Source organism: Paramormyrops kingsleyae, chromosome 9 (genome assembly GCF_048594095.1).
Source record: "Paramormyrops kingsleyae isolate MSU_618 chromosome 9, PKINGS_0.4, whole genome shotgun sequence".
NCBI classification, from domain to species: domain Eukaryota; kingdom Metazoa; phylum Chordata; class Actinopteri; order Osteoglossiformes; family Mormyridae; genus Paramormyrops; species Paramormyrops kingsleyae.
In genome coordinates, this window is record NC_132805.1 from 26,108,471 (window position 1) to 26,129,526 (window position 21,056).

At 47.0% G+C, this 21,056-nt stretch overlaps 1 protein-coding gene and 1 long non-coding RNA gene across 4 annotated transcripts; one reads left to right on the forward strand and one right to left on the reverse strand.

The window, feature by feature from the left end:
* Positions 1-707: 707 nt before the first annotated feature.
* Positions 708-14,708, reverse strand: setdb1a (SET domain bifurcated histone lysine methyltransferase 1a). Of its 3 annotated transcripts, none has more exons than XM_023830083.2 (25): positions 14,509-14,708; positions 13,314-13,511; positions 10,739-10,905; positions 9,880-9,923; positions 9,663-9,789; positions 9,390-9,566; positions 8,563-8,764; positions 8,100-8,173; positions 7,297-7,487; positions 7,072-7,201; positions 6,802-6,934; positions 6,142-6,342; positions 5,174-5,468; positions 4,504-4,856; positions 4,212-4,328; positions 3,950-4,119; positions 3,210-3,455; positions 2,915-3,085; positions 2,517-2,695; positions 2,392-2,417; positions 2,138-2,192; positions 1,903-1,987; positions 1,561-1,796; positions 1,316-1,404; positions 708-1,094 (listed from the first exon to the last, which is right to left on the reverse strand). In XM_023830083.2, the coding sequence occupies exons 2-25, from the start codon at positions 13,508-13,510 to the stop codon at positions 977-979; spliced, it is 3,783 nt and encodes a 1,260-aa protein (XP_023685851.1). In that variant the 5' UTR covers position 13,511; positions 14,509-14,708; the 3' UTR covers positions 708-976. The 3 variants fall into 3 exon arrangements, with proteins under 3 accessions (XP_023685851.1, XP_023685849.1, XP_023685850.1); XM_023830081.2 differs by having other exon boundaries at positions 3,198-3,455; XM_023830082.2 differs by lacking the exon at positions 14,509-14,708 and adding an exon at positions 13,635-13,953 and having other exon boundaries at positions 3,198-3,455.
* Positions 14,307-15,356, forward strand: LOC111853330 (uncharacterized). The gene is made up of 3 exons (XR_002840439.2): positions 14,307-14,490; positions 14,823-14,884; positions 15,048-15,356. It is a non-coding gene; the product is annotated as an uncharacterized lncRNA (long non-coding RNA).
* Positions 15,357-21,056: the final 5,700 nt, after the last annotated feature.

Here is a 21,056-nt window from a genome sequence, read left to right on the forward strand (position 1 = left end):
TCTGCCGCAAACAAAGCACATTTCGCTCCTTTTCCCTAGCATGTGGTCTCGATGCATGCAGCATACTGATCTTACAGGTCTTGCTAATCTCCACGTTCTGATGTGTGAATAAGGCTTTTCAGAGCATGAGAGGGGCAGTAAATCTACCTTAGAGTTAGAACAGCAACCACAGTGAAATAACATTTTTTAGGATAAGCTGCCTCCTGCAGGACCTCAGCTGAACAACAGGAGTCCTAACTGGTATTTGTACCTTGCGATGACCTGCTGACTATATGACAGCTTGTCCCTGGTGCTTCTCCAAACCCTGCAGATGACAGGGCAGCCACTGCTCCATCTCTCAGAGCAGTCAGTCTTCCTTCATGCCCTGAACACAAGAACCTCTCGGAAGCCATCACAGATCTTCCTTACAAATATTTCTCCATTCCCCAGTATTACACCCAAAGTAAAATTCATCTTAAATTTTGCTTTTATATTTTTCCTGTTTCTGAACTTAAAGTCATGGCAATAAAGATGTCAACAGATGAGAGCATCAAGTTATTCTCCAGGACAATGTGCAAACCTCAGAGAGGTTCACCAGGTTCTCTGACACATTTGTAGGCAAACGCAAGAGTTTCCATCACCTTTCACAAAAAGGGTGGTAAAATCAACAGCCACACTCTAACAAGATAGCATCCCTTCATATTGCCGTTAAAGCCAGGACAATGGGGGAACACATCGATAACTTTTATTCATTTATGATGAGTACACAGTTTGGTCTGTGGGAACAGGGGAGGGGAGAATAGCGAAATACAGCTTTAAGGGCATTAAGACAAAAAATTTAAAGAATTACCTAACATGACAGAAACAAAAAAAAAACATTACAAGTGGGAAACGGTCGCTGGAAGCAGCCAGATTCCCACAACATACACAGTAGTGCGCAAGTAACGGAGGCACAATGAACAGGGAAGGGCCATGTTGGGGAGGTCACACACACCTCCTACAGCAGCCTCCCCCGGCACTCGGTGGAGCCGCAGCAGCACAGCAGCTCCTTGCCTTCCACGCTTCCCACTTCATAGTTATAGTCCCAAGTGAGCTCGGTCCCCGCCCGTATCCGCCTGAAGGGGGCGACACAGGGCAGAGTCAGATTTGTCTCCAGAATGATATGGAAACTCTGCGGTAAATGGCAGAGCTCTACAAACTGTATCCTTGAGTCACTTGATGGTAGTGGTATTGTTTCAGGATCAGTTGGACCATCTAAAAACACAGCATCATCCTGCAAGAACATTAAAAGGCTGAACAGCCACAGAAACCCCAATCTCTGGGCAATGGTACTTACTTGCTGGCAAAGAAGGCCACCCAAGGAAAGCGCAAGTCATGAGTGTCCACAAACACGTTCTGCACAAAGAGGTTCGGGCTACAGCTGTGCTGTTGGGCAGAGAGGAAGAAGACAGTGAGCAAAGGATGAATTACATCAAACATGCCCTCTGCTTGAACATGCCTCATCCCGTTATCAGTTTCAGCCAGCTGGTCGTCCTCCTCCACCCTTCCATGCCTCCACCCATCCTGTAGCTTGCAACTCACGTTGAGATAGCGCCCAAGGTTGCCCTCCAGCTTGGCATCGATTATGTAGCAGGATTCCTCGCCATCAAAGAATTGCCTAGTGTTCTTCCTAGCTAGGCCGCCTTCTCCCCCTGCCCCCCCAGGTCCCGCTGTCCCCCCGCTTCCACCACCTCCACCAGTCTTGACCACCAGGCTATGAGTGGATTTGAGGGTGAATCCACGGGTAGACTTGACAGCCACCTGCCTCTTTAATGGCCCTTAGAGTGAAGAGAACACAAAGAACTGATGAAGAGGCCATAAATGAATGACAAAACCACCAGAACATCTTTGAATCCCCGGTGTCCGTTTCCTTTCTCCACTAACCCTGAGCCTGTCTCTCCCGCTCCTTGTCGTCAGACCCAGAACTGATGGTCTGGACGTCGTCGCTGTCGGAGAGGGTCATGACATCCTGAGGAGTAGACAGACCGTCAATCTGCCGTCATACAGTCAAACTCAAACAGGGGAAGGTGTCACTTGACAGTCCACTTCCCATACAGACAGCATTTATTCGGCAGAAATCCACAAGCACATGACTAGAAGCCAAAGCCCGGTAGCACACCATGTTGCTTCCAGGAGGCTTCTTGCCGGTCTCGGTCTTCACAGAGATGGAGCCCCTAAAAAAAAAAAAATGGAAGGATCATTGGTCACATTGAGCAGCTAGAGAGGTGTAAAATGTACCTTGCTCTAGAAGTCATTCCTTTTCCATATCCAAACTGGCATTGCATACTCCACCGTCTTTGTTTCAAAGTTCTTCATTACCAATCAACACCAGCCTCATTAGGACACAAACCCAGTGATGGACTAAGGACTTACAGCGCAGGCTTCTGGTCCAGCGGCTCCTGTCAGACAGCGAGATCAGAGAGCCCTCAATGTAAGCTCCTCAATTCTGAGGATGGTTATCAGTAAAGCCGAGAGCTGAGCCACCACAATGCACCCACCTTCTTCTCGGTCTTCAGTCCTTCCAGTTTGACTGCAGGCTGCGTGCCAGAGGAGGATGCCTGGCTGGTCAGCCAGGAGGCCACCTTGCTCTTGCCGCTCTCTTCTGGCATGACAGGTGGCTTCCTGCCCTCTGTCCCTCCTGTTGACACGCTTAACCCATCCTTACTGTCCTGGCTGCCTGTGGACCAGCGACCAAAGTCATCGGTGGAATTCTGCAAGAACTAACTTTAAATCAAGTACAGTCAGGTTAATCAAAGAGAATGGCTAAATAAAGCAAGGGTGTTCACTATGTCCTTTGGTGTGGAAACGCCGCTCCATAGTTTAGATGCCGTGGACTAAGCCATGACCTAACTTGCTGGCTTACACCCGCCCCAGACACCTCCTCCCCCTGTCTCACCTTCCTTCAGCCCCTTGGCCTGCCTCCGTGTAGTGTAGCTTCTCCACACTGAGCTGGAGCTATAGTAAGCATTCCTGATGAAGTTCTCGCCAGAGCTGTCGTCATCATCATTCGAGTCATCTTCTTCATCATCATCATCTTCCTCCCCATCTCCAGAGGAGTCCTCACCTCCTGGGTATGGCACAGAGAGAGGGGGATGTTTCCTTTCTACCCAAAAATGAATGGGGATTCCCAGTAAGGAGTATCTCTCTCCAGGAACTGTAATACTCCTAATGGTACTGACTTTGGGCGTCACCTTGGCCTCCGTTGCCACTGTTGGTGTCGTCCTCAGCTTTCTGGTAGCCTTTCCTCTGCGAGCTCCTGCCAGGCACCCGAACTCTGCTCATGTCCACCCCGCTGCCATCACTGTCAGAGCAGTGAGCCTCGCTCTCATAGCCCTCTTTGAAGTTCTCCACACTCTCAATGTGGTCCAGGTTGGCGAAGTACTCATCACCCATCTCCAGGCCTTCCTTATCGGCAAAGTCATCTGTCAGGATTTTACCTGTTGAAGAACAAGACACGCAGAAGGGAGAAGTCAAGGTACAAAGCACAGTGATGAGTTTCCTGATGGAAAAACCGAAACACCAAACCACCAACACACACACACACACACACGTTTTCATATCTTTATGGGGACTGGCCATTCATTTCTATGGCCAACAATGACAACCATAACCCCTACTCAGCCCTTAATCATAACTAACCAAACAGGGGGACACCCTAAATGGGATGCCAGTCCACTACAGGGTACAAAGAGAGACACACAGAGAGACAGACAATGGGCAATTCAGGGACACTAAACAGCTGCAGGTCTTTGCCTAAGGCAGGAAACAGGAGTACCCGAAGGAAGCCCAGCTGACATGGGGAGAATGCGAAGGTGAGATTAATACCCTCAGCCCTAGAGACAAGGCAGCAGCATTAACCAGTGAGCCAGTGTGCTGCCCAAGGGCCCGGGGAACAGGCCGAAAGCGGTACCCATCTCCATCACACACCCACCGGCATAGATACAGACGAAGGAGCCTTTGGCCACGTCATCCAGGCAGCGGATGCCCCAGCCCTTGTTCTGCGTCTTGAAGAGCTGCAGGCGCACTTGGAGCCCGTGCTGCACCAGCCGGTTGATGCACATCTGGGGGTTGCAGCGGCATCGCTTGTTACACTCATATACCCTAAACGAATGGAGGGAGAGGCCAGTCACATCATACAGCCAATAGGGAAACCGGAATCACGGGATGAGGTGAGAGCATTGGGGGGTCCCTACCCTGTGGGAAGGCACTCCTCGAGCCTCTTATAGGAGTAGCCGGCGTTCGTGTTGATCTGGCCCCCAGGGGTGCAGGCGGTTGCCTGGAGGGTCAGCTGGTGACAGGCACACTTTGACCTGCAGCAACAAGCAACTTCCCAATCAAACCGGTCCCTCATTCCCAAGCAGAGGGAAAACAGGACCAGAGGGACCAATCAAGGGGACAAATCAGGAAGGTAGCAGTTCCCCCAGAGATACATGGCATCTGGCGGAGAGCTAATGGGGGGGGGGGGGGTGGGCGTTGGGGACTGACTTGTTTCTGCAGCCATCGGTGCAATCACAGCCCACCAGGAAGTCCAGGCTGGTGTTGATGAAGACCCCGTCTGCCGGGATGCGCTCCTTGCTGTAAGCCACACTGGGCGGGGGGGTCCCGTCGATCTCGTTGACGCAGGACAACGGGATGTCCTCGCGGCCATTCGTGATGTCCTGGATGAAATAGAAGGGCTTCTGCGGTTGGAAGCGCCGGTCCACCAGCACGTAGGGGTCCAGGCAGAACATCTCCAGGAAGATGAAGTCACAGCCGGTCTGGAAGAGGTAGCGCTGGATCTCTGCCATGCTGCGCAGGCATAGCCCACAGGGCGACTTGTAGATCACGTGGAATGACATCTGGAGCCAAAGGAAAGGTTAGGAAGCGTTCAGCTGACGCCGGCGCTTGAGTGGGACCAGCTCAGACCCCCTTCATAAAACCCATCCTATGTGATCAGCACTGTAAAATAACGGCCATCACTGTGCTAAACCACAACGACCTGACAAAACATCTTGGACACAATGTCACCCCCTGCAGGCTCCCCATTTTTATGAAATATGTACAAACCTGAAAGTTTGTGATTAAAACGGCAATGGGTGGCTGGTGAATTAAAGGGGCTCAGGGGGCATTGCAGACTCTCCTAGGCTACAGGAAGGAGCACGGGCCCCCAAATCACCTTGCGGTTGACGCGGCGTCGGCCAGTCATGCGGCGGAATTCGTAGAGTAGGGGTGTCAGCAGCGGGTTGCGGCTGCGGTACTGGTCCAGGCGGGCTGGCCGGACCCGGCTTAGACAGGCGGGGGAGCAGGTGTGCAGCAGGTAGAAGAGGCGCTCGTTGGGGGCCTGATAGGACGGCTCCTGGGGGACTCGGTCGCAGGAGTATGAGAGCTGGGGGGGTGGGGCAGGCTGCAGGGAGGTGATGGGGGACACCGGGGTGAGGGTCTGGATGGAGCCCGGCTGCAGCACAAAGACCCTGCAATTATTGGAGGGGGAGGGTGGCAGGGGGAGAGAAGAAGGGGGGGGGGGGGAGGGAGTCTTGTTATTAGATTCAGGGCAGCTTCACATTTCGCTTGGCAGCCATTTTCTCCAACTACAGTCCTGTCCACTTCCAACCCCGAATCTTTGGGCCGCGTTGCTGCCCCGAGTGCTTCCCCAACCTCAAACCTACAACTGGAATGAAAAATCAGGGGCGGTGCTAAGGCCGTTTTGCAGGGGGCTTTAGCCCTAAAATGTTAATTAATCACCCCCCTCCCCCCAAATAAAGTACACTCATTACAGTGTGTTCATTTGTTTTCGCTAAAATCAGACCTCAGGCTCAGCCCTCCGTTTCAGAAATCCCTAGTGACGCTCCTGATCATAATGTTACTATGTTTCCATATAGACCCAGTCCTCCGAGTCCCAAAGTAGTTCTGGTTCCTAAAAAATGGCTCAGAAAAGGTAAACTCAGAAATCAGACCAGCACAAGTTCACTCAAACAGAATAACCGTAAAACAGACAGACTCCTGTCTTGCTTTCAGATGCCATTCCCCAGACTCCCACCCAACATTCCCACTCTCCGTCCAGCACCCTCCTCATCTCCCTTGCTTATGAGAAGCCCACCCAAACTCACCAGCTCAGCATGCGCTCCTCCATGGCTCTCTGCTTACCTGGAATTGTTGGAGGGCACGATAGCAGCAGGGGCAGCGGGGGAGGGCGTGGGCATGGGGAGGGAGAGCAGAGGCCGGGGACCAGCCACCAGGGTATCGGCAGGGCCCGGGGGGCGCAAGATCGCAGCCGGGGGGGCAACAAAGGTAGAGGTGCTCTTCTTCGCTACCTGCTGTTTGGATCGAGCCAGACTGTCGGGACTCCTGTGCAAACCCATGGGAAAATGGGGCGTGAGGGTTAAAGATCCAGACACACACACACACAGACCGTTTCTCTCATTTCAATACTCAGTTACCTAGTTCTGGTAAAATTCTCTTACTGCAGCCTCCGTTCACTACAGCCAGACAAAAAATATCCCCCCCGGTCTGAACTGATCCCATAGATTAACATCCAGCTGTGGCTTTTACTTCCGGAATGGATTTGATCATTAAACTCATTAACTTGAGCCCAAAGAAGGCTGTGAAACTCTTCTAAAGCCTGCAGACGGCACTCACACTCTCACGGATACATGTAGAGCGTGGCAATGCCTCCTACAGCGAAAGGATTCCAAGCTACACATCACCCATCAAAGCTGGGGGGCTTCTTCACAATTATGAAGGATGGATGGATGGATGGATGGATGGATGGAGGGGAAACCTGTCACAGCTGTTTGTCACACTCACTCTGTGCGGGGGTGTTGCCCTGGGGTGGTTGACTGTGGAAATTTGGAGTTCACCGAAGTGCCCTGGTTCTTGCTGGTCGCCATGTTGTTTGACTCGCTGGTGTACTGAACCACGGGTCCCTTTGTCCGAATGGCTGGTGGGAGATGGACGGACACTCGAGTAAACGTTCAGGTCATAATGGTGCAGAGTAACCCCCCCCCCCTGGTTAATGGCTTCAATAAGCATCGAGCTGCGGGGGTTAGGCTCAACGAGCAAGAAGCAGCCTATTACCCATATTGGGGCGAGTCCGCTGCTGGCCGCCCTGCCTCTTCTCCTGCGTGTTGGCACAGTTGACCTTCAGGTTGAACATGGGCTCCAGGCGGGTGGAACCCCGGTAGATCCACTCGCTGCGTTTGTCATCCTGAAACGAGAAGATGGTCACCACCAGGTTACGGTCCAGCTACGCTTAAGCGATGGCCACAGAGCGGGCAGGTGCGCCCACGGACTGCGTCTGACCAGGAAGAGGATCTTGACCAGGCTGCCGTCCACCTCCTCCACACGGCTCTTCCACCAGGTGCCCTCCCACTCAGTCTTGATGACCTGACCAGCCTTAAGGAGAACCATGGGCCGGTTGGGGTAGGCAGTGATGTACTCCTCAATGAAGTCCCTGCAGGAGGCGTCCTCGATGTCCTCCCACGTCTTCTTTACTGCAAAAAAATAAAAAATCTATAGGTGCATGCCAGAACAATCAAAAATAATGCGTTCAGTTCAAATTTATATGTACCAGTGTGAGTCAATTACATCTGTAACATATACAAATCTAATTACAGACACAGATGAAAGTTTAGTGGCGTTCCCCAATTCCGGTTCTGGAGGGCCAGTCTGTGACACGGTTTGCAGATTACCCTGCAAAAACACACTTTATTCAGTTCACCAGCTAATAGCCATGTTTAGTAGGTGTGCCTGAGCAGGAAAATCTGCAAACTGTGTCACAGACTGGCCCTCCAGAACCGGATTTGCGGAAGCCTGTTTTAGGGCTTCAGGATCAGCTCTTCTGGGTAACTATCTTCATGTATGTTTTGTACTGCTGGAGCTATTCAGGGTCGTGGGGAGGAAATAATCCATCCACACACACCCACACCTTGGGGGGGGGGGGGATGGGGGTACTGGAGGCCTGCCCAACAACAAAGGGAGACAAACCCCACACATTCATTAGGAATCGTCGTGCGAGGAAAGGGGACCCCGTGACTCGCAGGTCTCCGTCCTCCCTGGACCTGTAAAAAGGTGAGCAGGTCGTGGAACTGCTCATGGACTCTTACAGGGTCTGCAGACAGGGTAGAGCTCCGGCAGACTGACGTAGGATGCATAACCGTCGTCGAAAAATATCAGGAACCTGTCAAAATAGGAATAAAATCACGTATGTGCAAAGACCCGAGGGATGATTCTTATGAAGTTCCTAGGAGTCCATCGCCCTGAAAACCCTCAACCTAAACTGACAGCACTGTCAGACTGCATTTGCTCCAAATCATTCTACCCATAGCTGCACCTAACGAATACCACTGCAACCATTTCAGTCATAAATTTAGGTCATAATTTGAATTATTTCAATAAACTTTTTCTGCTCACTATTATTTGTTCATTTTATTTACATTCCCACCCACTTTCATTCACATCCCCACTTTTCGATATTTTTTTCTGCTATGCAAACATTGTGCCCAGATTACCGCTTTTCCACACGAGAAGTGCCATGCAGAGTTTCAGGGAATGCCAGCTCCCTCTCACCTCATGCGGTTCTTGCTGTTGGGCATCTCGGCCACGATGCCGGCATACAGCCACACCTGGTTGCCGTCCTTGTACTTGGCGACGACACGGGCGCCCACATAGAGCCGCTCCAGCGTCGGGTGGTAGTTGAAGGCCACGTGGTTCCCTGACAGCAGGCTCTTCCCCTTGTTCTCAAACTTAACTTTGTACTTGAAGCCGGTTCCTGCAATACAGGGGGGGGGGGGTGTTGAGAGAGAGAGAAAGAGAGAGGTCATTGGAGAGAGCAAGAGAGAGAGAGCAAGCAAAAGAGAGCAAGAGAAAGCAATAAAGAGAGGCAGAATGGGATAGAGAGCAAGAAAGACAAAGGGAGGAAGCGAGGGAAAGAGTGAGAGAGAATGGGAGAAAGAAAGAATAAGAACGAGAGAGAAAATGTGAGAAAGACAGCAAGAAAGGAGAAAAAGCAAGAGAGAGGGAGCGAGGGTGAGAGCAAGAGAGGGAGAGAGAGAGAGAGCAAAAAGGAGGGAGAGAGAGGGAGAGAGAGAGAGCAAAAAGGAGGGAGAAAGAGGGAGAGAAAGAGCAAGAGCAGGAGAGAGAGAGAGAATATGGGGGGTGTGGAAGAAAAGCAAGGGGAGAATTTATAATCTGCTTAATCGGTGCTAAAGTAATTTATTTGATGAATCAGCAGGATAATTTCTTAAGCAGAAAAGCAAGGGGAGAATTTATAATCTGCTTAATCGGTGCTAAAGTAATTTATTTGATGAATCAGCAGGATAATTTCTTAAGCAGCGAGCCACTGTCCAAGGCCCAGTCAGCGTGCGAAGCCGGGTTCGAGAAGCACCCGGCCTTACCGACGGGGATGATGGCGATGAGCGTGCCCGGGTGCCACGTCTTGGTCCTCTTCTTGCCCAGGATGCTCATTTCCAGCTTCATCTCGTCCTCCTTCAGGGCGGGGTTGGGCTGAGTGGGCGTGTTGCGTGGGGCTTGTGACACGAACACGGCCGGCATGGACAACTGGCACGACACGTCTGAAAGAGATGGATACAGGAGGCGGCGTCAAAACCAGCCAGAGCAGCAGAGGTGAGGGAGGGGACAGGACGGGGCGGGGAAGGTGGGGAGCTGACCTCGGCGCACAATGGTGGAAGGCAGCGGTTTAGTGGGAGTGGTGGTTGGGGTCGTCTTGTTCACAGCCTGAGCCAGCTTCTGAACCTGCTGGGAAGACCTCTGAAGGGCGGCAGAGGCCTCGTTAAACTGAGAAACAGGAGGAACCATTCAATCAGACCAACACGGGAGGCTAGCTTTGTTCCAGACACATGGCGGGAAATATAAACAGCCCCTCACCGCGGGATCCTTGGATGGTGTGGTGCCCTTCTGGGGTGGAACCACTGGAGAGGAACGGAAAGGCAAAATGCACGGATGCGTTTCAGGGATGGGTGTCTCAGGCAGCATGACTGGTCAAATCTCTCTGACAACATGTTCCTGGCATATAAGCACCTCCATTAACTTTTTTTCATATGAACGAGGACTGAACGAGATTGGAAAAAAATTCACAAACAGACAATTAAATAAGTTGGAGTTGTGCCACCAGACAAAAAGCAGTATCAGCAAATCACTTGCTTTTGCTCAATATCATCTCTATGGAATTTTACATATTTCCCTAGAGCAGAAGATGGATGTCTTTTGGTGACCAGTCCCGGATCACTTTTCCCCTCCTCCTCACTCCTTTTTTGTTAAATTTCTCAGTAACGCATCGCTCTATGACTAAATCCAACAAGACGAAAATTATTATGACTGGCTAGAACAGCGCATGTAAAGCTCATGCACAAGCAGTGCCGTTAAACTTTAGACTGATAATCTTGAAAAGGAACAATCACTTAAACTGCAACACTTGGTAAGGTTTGTTTCCTATGACAGAGCAAAAACATTTCAGCGCAATTTCATGAGGGTCCCAGTTGACTATCACGGTCCATTCGATGTGACGGTTGAACATACATAACATGCAATGTCGATAATAACATCGCACATCGTGCAGACCTCTTACGAAATGAATTTTGTTGCTGGAAATGGATACCATAAAACAATTTTATACAGATTCTCAAATAATCAAATAATGGCTCGATCCGTCTAATACGTCTCTTTTTTAAAACTATATTCAAGAGTTCTAGTGCAATCAGTAACGAACATGAGAGCGACTACATACCACAGCCAACGGCAATGACATCGTCATCATCGTCATCGTCAATTTCGATCACCTCAGATGACTGGGCGCCGCCGCCTCCCCCCTCATCTTCAGAGCTGCTATCCTTGTACACCAGCCCCATCTTGGTGTATACGTCCTTGACGAGGGTCTCGCATTCCATGACGGAACTGAAACACATATACACACGTAGGGGGAATTAGGTCATCCTCACAAAATAAACTGTTGTTTTTTTTTTTCTTCCCCAAAGTTGGACAAGCAAATGGAGTCATTAAAAAGCACCTTTTCTAAAGTGGACTTTACCAGCTGACCATGACGCACACACTTGATGTGAGGGAAATATTCAAATTTGTAGGGGGTGGAGCTTACATTTAACAATGACACAGAATTCACAACGACAGAACTGCATTTACTGCTGCATGTCTGGCATGACAGAGAAGAGGCAAGGGATAATCACAATTGTTTTACACTCATTTTTCAATGATTTTACAACCAAATTTAGAATCAGAAAAATGAAATCCTTCTCCTGGACCTTTCATAATTGTAACTTAAATGCAAGATTCGAGATATTTACCCTTTCACAGTTAACCCCATCTTATATAACCTCTTATCAATTGTTGTTGAGTGCTGATTATTAGGTCTCAATAGGCTGACATCACCTTCTGATTATCATTAAAACATTATTTCTCTAGAATGTCCTGGCTAACACTCTGATTCGCAGAATGTCCAGCAGCATGAAGCATTAACTACATTTATTCTTTATTAGCATGACGCTGGTGCAGAGGGGAAGGCCATGGCCTCGTCTCCCATGGATACGATCTTACTGCCTTCCTTGGGTATGGGAGGAATGGGTGTGAGTAGGTTCCCATGTTGCCTCCCATAAAGAATAAGGTCATTTTACTGGATCAGCATTTCTAAACAGCCTCTTATGTGCCTGGTTCTGTGTCTGCATCCTATGACAGACTGGCATCCTATCCATAAGACCCTGGGAGTTTGGGATATGTACCAGTTTTACTAGAAATGTGTACAGGACACAAGGCTGAGAAGACAGCTGGATAAAATTCACATCACTTTCAGGGTGCCCAGCTTGGAACTCAACCAAAATTTAGCTTCAGAAAAAAAACAAATTTAACAGCACAATGCATACTTGGAAATATACTGTAATATACATATATAATACACAAAAGATGTAAACAATGCAGGAAAAAGCACACAAAATGCAACATTGTATCTGTCATATAAGGCCGTATTTCATTACAGTGGTATGTCTGTTCTCGAACTTAATCCGGATGGAATCCTAAAAAGTTCGAGTTCTGATCGAATTTTTCCCATAAGAAATAATGGAAAACCAATTAATTGGTTCCCGGCCCCCCAAAATTACACCTAAATATGTTTTTTTAGCATTTAAACACAAAATGAACAGGATAAAACAAGAAGAGAATTTTTTTCTTAATGGCTTCCAAAACGATAAAGATCTTATCCCAACATTACCCCTGCCCTGCCCTGGTCTGCTCCTTCCATGTGCCACGCCCCCTCGTTAACCTCGTGTGGGATCCCCATGTGATCAGCTGTTTCTGGTTGTTGTCATTAGTCCTCTGTATTAAGTCCGCGTTTCAGTTTGTTTCCCCAGTCCGGTCATTGGGTGCGTTCAACTTGTTTACAGCACTGGCTTAAAGCAACGCATTCTGATCCTGACGCAATGCATTACGGTTAGATGCATTGCGACCTCTCACCCGGCTGCACAAACTGGAATCGCCTCCGTGACGACACACCTTTGCCCTTATTGGCTGAAGAGTTTAGTTACACGCATGACGTTTGTATCCCAGGCAGTTCCGATGCGTAATCTGCTATTTCTCCCGAATATCACGTAAAGCAGTGAGAACTGGTTTTCAGTTAATTTACCTGGTAAAATAAAGTTTTAATAAATGACATAAATGCTCTAATAGTACATGTAAGTTAGTAGTTTATTTATTGTTAGTTACCGTAATGTTGCGCTGTTTTATTTGGTTAATCGTCCAGTCTGTGAAGAAGGCATTCAAGTAAGAATTGCATTGTAGTATGACACATTTCCTGGCGCGTACAATTTATATTAGGTCAGCGTTCACTGTTCGACTTCTGATATTCAGATGGAGTTCTAGGTCAAACTGGTTTGTTCAACTTCCAAGAAATTCGAGTTCTAGTGAGTTCGAGAACCGAGGTACCACTGTATTTGTAATTTTATAATAATTTAGCAGACGCTTTTATCCAAAGCAAGGTACAATTGAGAGAACAGGGTCAGCCGGGCACTGGGGCAATCAGATTAAGGCCCTCGCTCAAGGGCCCAATGCCGACCACAGGATTTGCATCCTAACCTATGGAACCACTTACATACCATCCTTATATTTATCCTTCAAATGACTGAACAAAAAGGGACAGCCGGCTTTCAGGTAAACTTTCCACGACACTGTTTATATATGCCCCTTCACACAGTGATCTTATGCTGTTTGCAGTCCTAGAATTAATAAAGTTCTTCTTATCTTATTTAAGCAACTCAGTAACCAAGGTGAAACATGGGCTGCTCATGCTCACACACACTTACTCAGAGGCACTGCTGAAGAGCGAGTCCACAGCAGCCACCTCTCGCTCCCGCTGCTCCACCCAGTCCTGCAGTTCAGCTAGCTGGGCCTTCCTCTGCCTCACCACCTCACTGCGTTCCACCTCCTCCTCGATCCAGTGCCTGAGCTCCTCCAGTGACACACCCAGGTCATCCATCACGCATTCCTCCAAGTCCTCCATCCTTGATATGAAGTCAGAGAAGTACATCAACACTAAAACAATTCTAGAGTAGTCTTTAGAACGGAAATGGCATTATCTGCATAATAAATGAATACATGTAAAAGGAAAGAGGTCGCTAACCCACCACAGCTTCCAAAACAGCAGTTAAGACCACCTATATGTACAAAGCTTACTCTTACTGGTTTAACGTAGGAGCTGAAAGTTATAAACAAAATAGTACAGAAGGAGGGTATGCAATCGAATGCCTATGTATAGTCATCAGATATACTTAATAATATTTAAGTTTTTGCGTTCCATTGATTACTGCATTACTTTTTGCAGGAGCGAACTAAAAGGCTAAAAACTGAACAGAAATTATTTAGTACGGATTAAACTATGAACAGAAACGCAATCGCTGTGGACTAATGTAATCATCCAAGAAACGATTTTCCGGTCTTCTGAATCAACACACAATATAAAAACATCCTATAAAAAAAACCTAAAAGTCGATCAGGAACTTGTCGTTCAAGATCATGGTTATTGTAGTTTTTAACAGGAACAGAATTGTCTTTAATAATGCCTGTAGTTAAATTTAATAAATTTTTATAAAAACCGCCGTCATGAGGAATTACTAAGTTATGAAGGAGAGGATTTATATAACAATAAGCCTTAGGAGGCATTTCATTTATAACCAAAGGTTTGTCTAAATAAAACTACAACTACCTTGATTGACATCTAACTAGTTGACACCGGGAGCATAATTACGTAATAAAAACGCGACGTTTTCGCTGGACTGCGCGTGAATTCAAATGTCTTGTTTTGCTTATTTTGTACTTTAACCCATTATATAGTTCACTTAACAAAAAACACCTTTATATGTAAAAATACATATATAACTTAGAAGAGTTTCCAGGCAAAGGCTGTATTCGACCTCTATAATATCCCTTTAGTTGAATACTTCCACAACAACGTCGTCGACTCAGCGAAGCAGCTAGCTAGAGGTATTGCAGTTAACTTACCTTAATTTGCCACCTGCGATTCTCCCCCGTTTACTTCTTGTGCCGTCTCGTGCTCAGTATGTATATAAAAAGACTTATTAATTGATTTGTGCATCTATAACTTATTTTATGAATTAAAACACTACCAGTTACCGTTCAAGGCAGTACATCTCAATGCAGTATTTCAGCCCGCTCTGACAGCCAATCAAGTGGCCGTGTCTTCTATTTCCGCCTCCAGGAAATTCCTATTTGCTGATTCGCTGATTGGCGTTTGTAATGACAACTAAGTTTATGAAGAGGTATCACCAGATCCCTCCTCCTATATTTTTTACCAGTTATTCGGGAAAATGTTGGCCTCTGAAGCTGGAACCGGCGGAGTACCGGCGTGTGTGTTAAGGTGCTAATTCGTGAGCTGGACTTATTGACCGTGATTCTCAGACAAAAGGTGTCATAAATAATTATGGTGATATTGATTAACATTAATAGTAATATTTGAATATTTAACAGAGTCATTAATTGGCCATACCTAGTCTACAGAAAGTTCTCTTCCATCCATCCAGGACATTGTGCTCAAACGCCATCTCAGCTGAGCCTGTAACATCCTCAGAGACTCCGCCCACCCCCGCCACGGACTGTTCTCCCTGCTGCCCTCTGGGAAGAGGCTTTGCAGCATCAGGACCAGAACAGCCAGATTTTGTAATAGTTTCATTCCTCAAGCCATTAGACTCCAGAACTCTTAATAACTCATGGCAACCCCTCCCCATCCATGCACATGTCACTTTCAAGAACTGTTTTTTAAAAAATGTCTAGTGCAATATATCCGAAATGGTGATGTACACTGGTTTTTGCTGCTATACTGCAGTTAATATATTTTTATGTATATTCTATGTTAATTCCACTTTCTATTCTATTTTCTGTTTATTTCATATTTAAATTTATATTTTTAAGTTTAAGATTTTTAGTATTAATACACTCTGCTAGGCCGATGGTGAGTCAATGCAATGTAGTTTCATTCTGATGTGCACTAACCGCTGTATGTTTTGAATGACAACAAAAGTAGCTATTCTATTCTGTTCTTAAAATCTTTTGTGTCAAACTTTTTCAGTATAAATATGACTGCATATAGTCATATTGCTTCTGTTCTTAATTTAGAAGATTTTGGGATCGAAGAACAAACTGACAGTAATAAAAGCAAAGAAAAACAATAACAGAAAACATGATGTAGCTGGTGCTTTGCCCCTCCGTGTTTGGTTCCTGCTGTGTATCATCGATGTGGGTGCAGCTAAAAAGGAATAGGCAGGAGACTCAGGTAAGATGCAAAAACCTGCACATATATACTTCGCCTCTGTCAAAGTCTCCAGAACATTAGGCTGGATAACCCCACGTTCAGCCGTGGGTACCAGGATGAACACACTAGTTCTGCAGAACAGGACCCTGGTGGCTGGGAGACCAAGGGTCCATGGCAATAGAAAGTCCATGGGCACTCACAGGGTCTGCCTGTAAATTAAGTGGGTTGTTGAGGACTGGAGATCCTTCTTAAGTGCTGTCCTGATTAGTGAAAACGCTCACACAACCAATTGGTGTGATGTTAACCAAGAAGAGCTAACATGTGATCCATCAGCCCAGAGGGCTTCGAGCCCTGCCAGTGCAAGCAAATAGTGCACACGTTCCATTTTGGACAGGTTGAAAGTTTACAACAACAGTGCTTCTAAAATTCCATATTTGTTTGTATCTGGAGGGTTCTGAAGCAGACTTACCACTCTGATCAAAGTGGAGTTGTACGCCATGTGCCCCTGCACGGCAAACTGAACCTCCACCAATTCAAACCAAACTTTCTTCTGGCTGCAACCTCTCTGAAACATACTCGCAGAGAAAATGCAAAATACTTCGAGATATTTGGGGTCACCACGTTGGAGGCAGGTGCAATGAAAAAGGAAGTGGCCGAGTTCTAGTGAGTTGTTGGCAAAAACCAACATGTCATATTTCTCAGCAGTGCACTTCTTAGCTCCCTAAAGGGGCATCGCATCCTATCTCTACCTGTGCGCATGAACATAGGTAAGGAGTATGTAAATTATACCTAAACAGTAGTGATGGGCAAGTGAAGCTTCATGAACCATTTGCTGTATTTTCTGACTCCTCTAGATGGTGCTGTCTGTTCATAAGGGCACAAAACACGCCCCAAAGCAAACCAAGAGCCAACCCATCACAGGGCACACTCGAACACCGTTCACTGACACCTATGGACAATTTGGCAACTCCAATTAACCTCTGTATGTTTTTAGACTGTGGGGGGGAGGACTGAAGTACCCAGAGGAAACCACACAACAACATGGGGAGAACCTGCAAACTCCACACACATGGAATTCCAGCAGAAACTGTGAGGTGACAGTGCTTAGGCACAAAGCGATGATAATGCAGGGGTGGCTTACTGACTACTCTGTGAATGCCCTGGTGTGACCCCACCAGAGTCCAGAACCCAGTTGAACATCCCCAAAGAGACCTGGATCTAGCTGTCCATTGACAGTCCCCATCCAAAATGACAGAGCTTGACAGGATCTGCAGTGAAGAATGGCAGAAAATCTCCAAATCCAGGCGTGCAAAGCTAGCTGCATCATACTCAAGAAGACTCAAGGCTGTAATACCTGCAAAAGGTGCTTCAACTAAGTACTGAGTAAAGGGTCTGAATATTTAATTCACAGTTTTTAAAATAAATTTGCAACGATTTATAAAATATGCTGTTTTCGCTTTGCCATTATGTAGTGTTGAGTGTAGATCGATGAGGGAAAAAATGAATTTAAATGATTTTAGCATAAGGCTACAGCATAACAAAATGTGAAAAAGTGATGGGCTCTGAGTACTTTTTGAATGCACTGTAGCTGTATGTATCTGATTACCAGATTGATTACAGAAATTATTTCATAATGGTGGCTCTGAGGTCAGTGTAGCATGAGAAGGTACATCTTATGGGTACGTTCCCTAGTCTCTGTTTTTCACTGCATATTTTCTTTATCTTGTAATGGTTGCATATTTTGTTACTTGATATCTGAGTGCTATCATTTGCGGAGCCTGGGGTGACCTGTCCTGCTTTATGAATTGTTTTTACCTGCATCGCGGGGGTGCCAATGTGTCACACTGTGAAAAGTGGCCTAATTGTATTTTTGTGAGTTAAAACGTCCTTCAGAAGCCTCCAGTGTATCTTTATAATGAGTGTCTGTGGTGCGGTTTGTTTGAAGCTCCAGAGTGTCTATCCTTGATGTATAAGAATGGGATGGTACTCCAGTATCCAGACGCGACACAAGAAGGAGAGTAGTGAAGATAGACACTTTGTTAGGGATGTGATGACGTCCTCCAGCATGCAGTGGGCAGCCTTCATGCCCTTTGACCCCTGTGGCTGGATACAGGTGTGGCCTGATAGACCCATTGCTGATCTTACTAGGTGAGATACAATCTCAGCACAGAAACATGTTCTGACAGTAGTGGGTGATGCAGCATTTAGACTTAACTACGTATCTTACCTGGCTTAGAACAGGCATTGTTAAACTGGAACTCTCTGGACCTGCAACAGCATTTCTTTGTGCATTTTCAGCCATCAAAAGAAAATTCTGAAATTGTTGGATGTCCAACATCAACAGCCTGTTGCCTTGCTACAGATTACCTTGCAGATTAATGTTCTTATTCAGCATAAGCAACAGGCCTACATTATCATACTCTTAAAAAATAATATTGAACTTTAACTTCCCTATATCCAAAATGTGTTGTCTTTAATGCATCAATAATAAGCATGTATATTTGTCACACCCTGCCCGTCCGATCCTCTGTGTACCACGCCCCCCTCGTTAACCTCGTGTGGATTCCACGTGTTTACCAGCTGTTTCGAGTTGTTTCTATTGGTTCGGTGTATTTAAGTCCGCGTCTAAGTTTGTTTCCCTAGTCCTGTCATTGTATTGTTATGACGATCCTGTCCCGTTATAACAGAATGACAGGACTCCAGAAGAAAACGCCTCGTATGACAGAGGAAGAATACCTCAGCATTACTGATGAGGTAATTAACTGGCTTGATCAGCCCGAAATCCCGGATGATCACTTACGTCGGGCTCTAGCCCACCGGAGCAGGGACATACTAGAGGAGCTGTTCCTATCCGGAGACGCGCACCTGACCGAGGAGGTGCACGCGAATCTACGACAGCTGAGAAGAGGGGCCGCGGAGTCAATGATGCGGCGGGTAGCCTTGGACAGCGGACTGCTATACGGCCTAATGTCCAAGCTGCCTGAAGTGCCCCCGACTCCGCCTAAAACTACGGGGAAAAAATAAGCAGAAGAGCTGAAGATGGGAGGAAGCACCAGAGGTCCTCCAGGGAGCCATCACGGTCTCTGCTGCCTCCCCTGCAGTGAATCGGGAGGAAACCCTCCCAATTCTTAATCCCGTGGTGTTTGCCCCTGACACCGCCACTGCTTCGCCACCGTGGTTGCCTGACCTCCAAATCCACACCACTTTGTTGCCGGAATAAGCAGCTTACCCCTTTTCCGGGATGCACCTGGCTCTTAAAGGGGCCAGTGGCCTCATGTATAATGACGTGCGTAGAATTCACAGTAAAATAGGAAGTACGGACAAAACTAGGAATTTGTGTACGCAAGTAAAAATCCAGATGCACAAAACTGTGCGTAAACACCGATTTGCGTACATTCCCTTTATAAATCCCAATCAGCGTGAAATTTTACTCAATCCCCCCACCCGCCTATAATTATGTATATTTGAATATGCAAATCAATATAAGTACCCACTTTGTTCAACGTTTTTTTTTTTTTAAACAATGGCTAAGGCACATGGTAAAAAGAAAAATTTCAGCGAATGCGAAGTGGAAGTCTTGCTTACCGAAATTGAGGCAAGAGAAAAAAAATTCTGTTTGGTGGATTAAGTAGCGGCACCGTAAGAGTCTCAACACCACTGGAGGAGGTAGCGGAATTCCGGGGCTAACGTTGCTGCTGTTATTGGGGACTCACTTTTAACGGGAATCTTGCCAGCGGGCGAGGGGGACTCCGACATCAGCGTGGGTGAGTTTTTATCTGTCTGTCTGTCTGTCTGTTGTACTTGTTTGATTTATTTGCATGGTTAAATTGAACAAGCAGGCAGCACATGCGTCAGTACTCATGTTTATTCTGTTTCAGACAATAGTTCAAGAAGCGACCCCCGTGCTTTGGATGATACTTCTGGCGGTGAAGGCGCTGCTGTGCCAAGCACATCATCGGGCGCTGGCTGCACACACTCCCGTGCCTCAGAAACCGAGGGGCGACCATCCGGACGTGTGCTCACGGAAGCTGTGCTGCAGTCACAAAATGCAATAGTAAATGCTGTAACAAATGTTGCAAATGAACTAAAAAATATACATGCTGTGCTATGTGACATTAACCACACGTTAAAAGAATTAATGAAAAAATAAATTCTGAGTTTGATTACCTGTTTTTACATTCTTTCTATTACATTCAAATGAAGTTGTAACGCTGCCCCATTTGCCAGAACATTTGGTGGGTCGAGGTCAGGTTAATCATTCCTCATCTCTTCAGGCACAGGCAAGCCACGATGCTGTGCCACATTATGCAGCACGCTACATGCGTGCACGATGCAACATACTTTCTGTGGACTATAGAGCAGCACCCCACCGGTCTTGTCCAGGCATCACCAATGGCCCTTAAGCTGCCCTATAGTGTGCTCTACCCTGTCATTTTCAAGATTCAAGATTCTTTATTTGTCACATGCATAGTTATACAGGTACAACACGCAGTGAAATGTATCCTGAACCGCTCATACTTTGTGCAAATAACAAAGAGACTAGAAAATAAATTGTAAATAAATAATAGAGTGTAAACAGAAAAAAAGAAAAATAACGTATGTGTCACGCCCGGCTCCGTCCGATCCTAATGTGTGCCACGCCCACCTCGTTACCTCCTGTTTCTGCCTGATTGTTCCCACCTGTTGCTCGTTACCCTTAGCTTGTCTTTTGTATTTAGTCCGAGTCTCAGTCAGTCTTCCCCAGATCCGTCATTGTATTGTTATGCGTGTTAGTGGATGTCTGCCTTCTCGTCTCGATTAAGACCCTGTTTACCCGTTCGTCCGGCTCCTCTCGCCTACTTCCCGGCTCACCTGCTCCTGACAGTATGAGTTTACAAGAGTGTATATACAAATTACAGGATGAAATACTGTGCAAGAAATGCTTATAGTCAGTTTAAAGTGCAGTGTGCAGTGTCAGCACAGCAGTGTAAGGTTGAACTGATAACCATAAGACTATGACCGGGAGAGTGGCCTGTCTTGGTTGAGGAGTCGAATCGCCTGAGGATAGAAACTCCTCCTGAGTCTCTCCATCTTGGCCACAATGACACGGAACCTTCCGCCTGAATGCAGGAGTTTGAACAGTCTGTTATTGGGGTGAGAAGTCCTTGATAATCCTAGCTGCCCTAGTCCTACATCTCCTGATGTAAATGTCCTGCATGGAGGGGAGAGCTAAACTGCAGCAGCGTTCAGCTGCCCGGATAACTTTCTGGAGGGCTTTCCGGTCCTGCACACAGCTGTTCCC

What these genes read in the sequence shown, in the direction of transcription:
- setdb1a (XM_023830081.2), bottom strand. Translation starts at nt 13,510, where the DNA reads ATGGAGGACTTGGAGGAATGCGTGATGGATGACCTGGGTGTGTCACTG. An exon ending in CTACCCTGTCTGCAGACCCT is followed by an intron (nt 7,488 to 8,099) that starts GTAAGAGTCCAT and finishes ATTTTTTTGCAG; the next exon opens with TAAAGAAGACGTGGGAGGAC. An exon ending in GCGGGAGAGACAGGCTCAGG is followed by an intron (nt 1,797 to 1,902) that starts GTTAGTGGAGAA and finishes CTTCACTCTAAG; the next exon opens with GGCCATTAAAGAGGCAGGTG.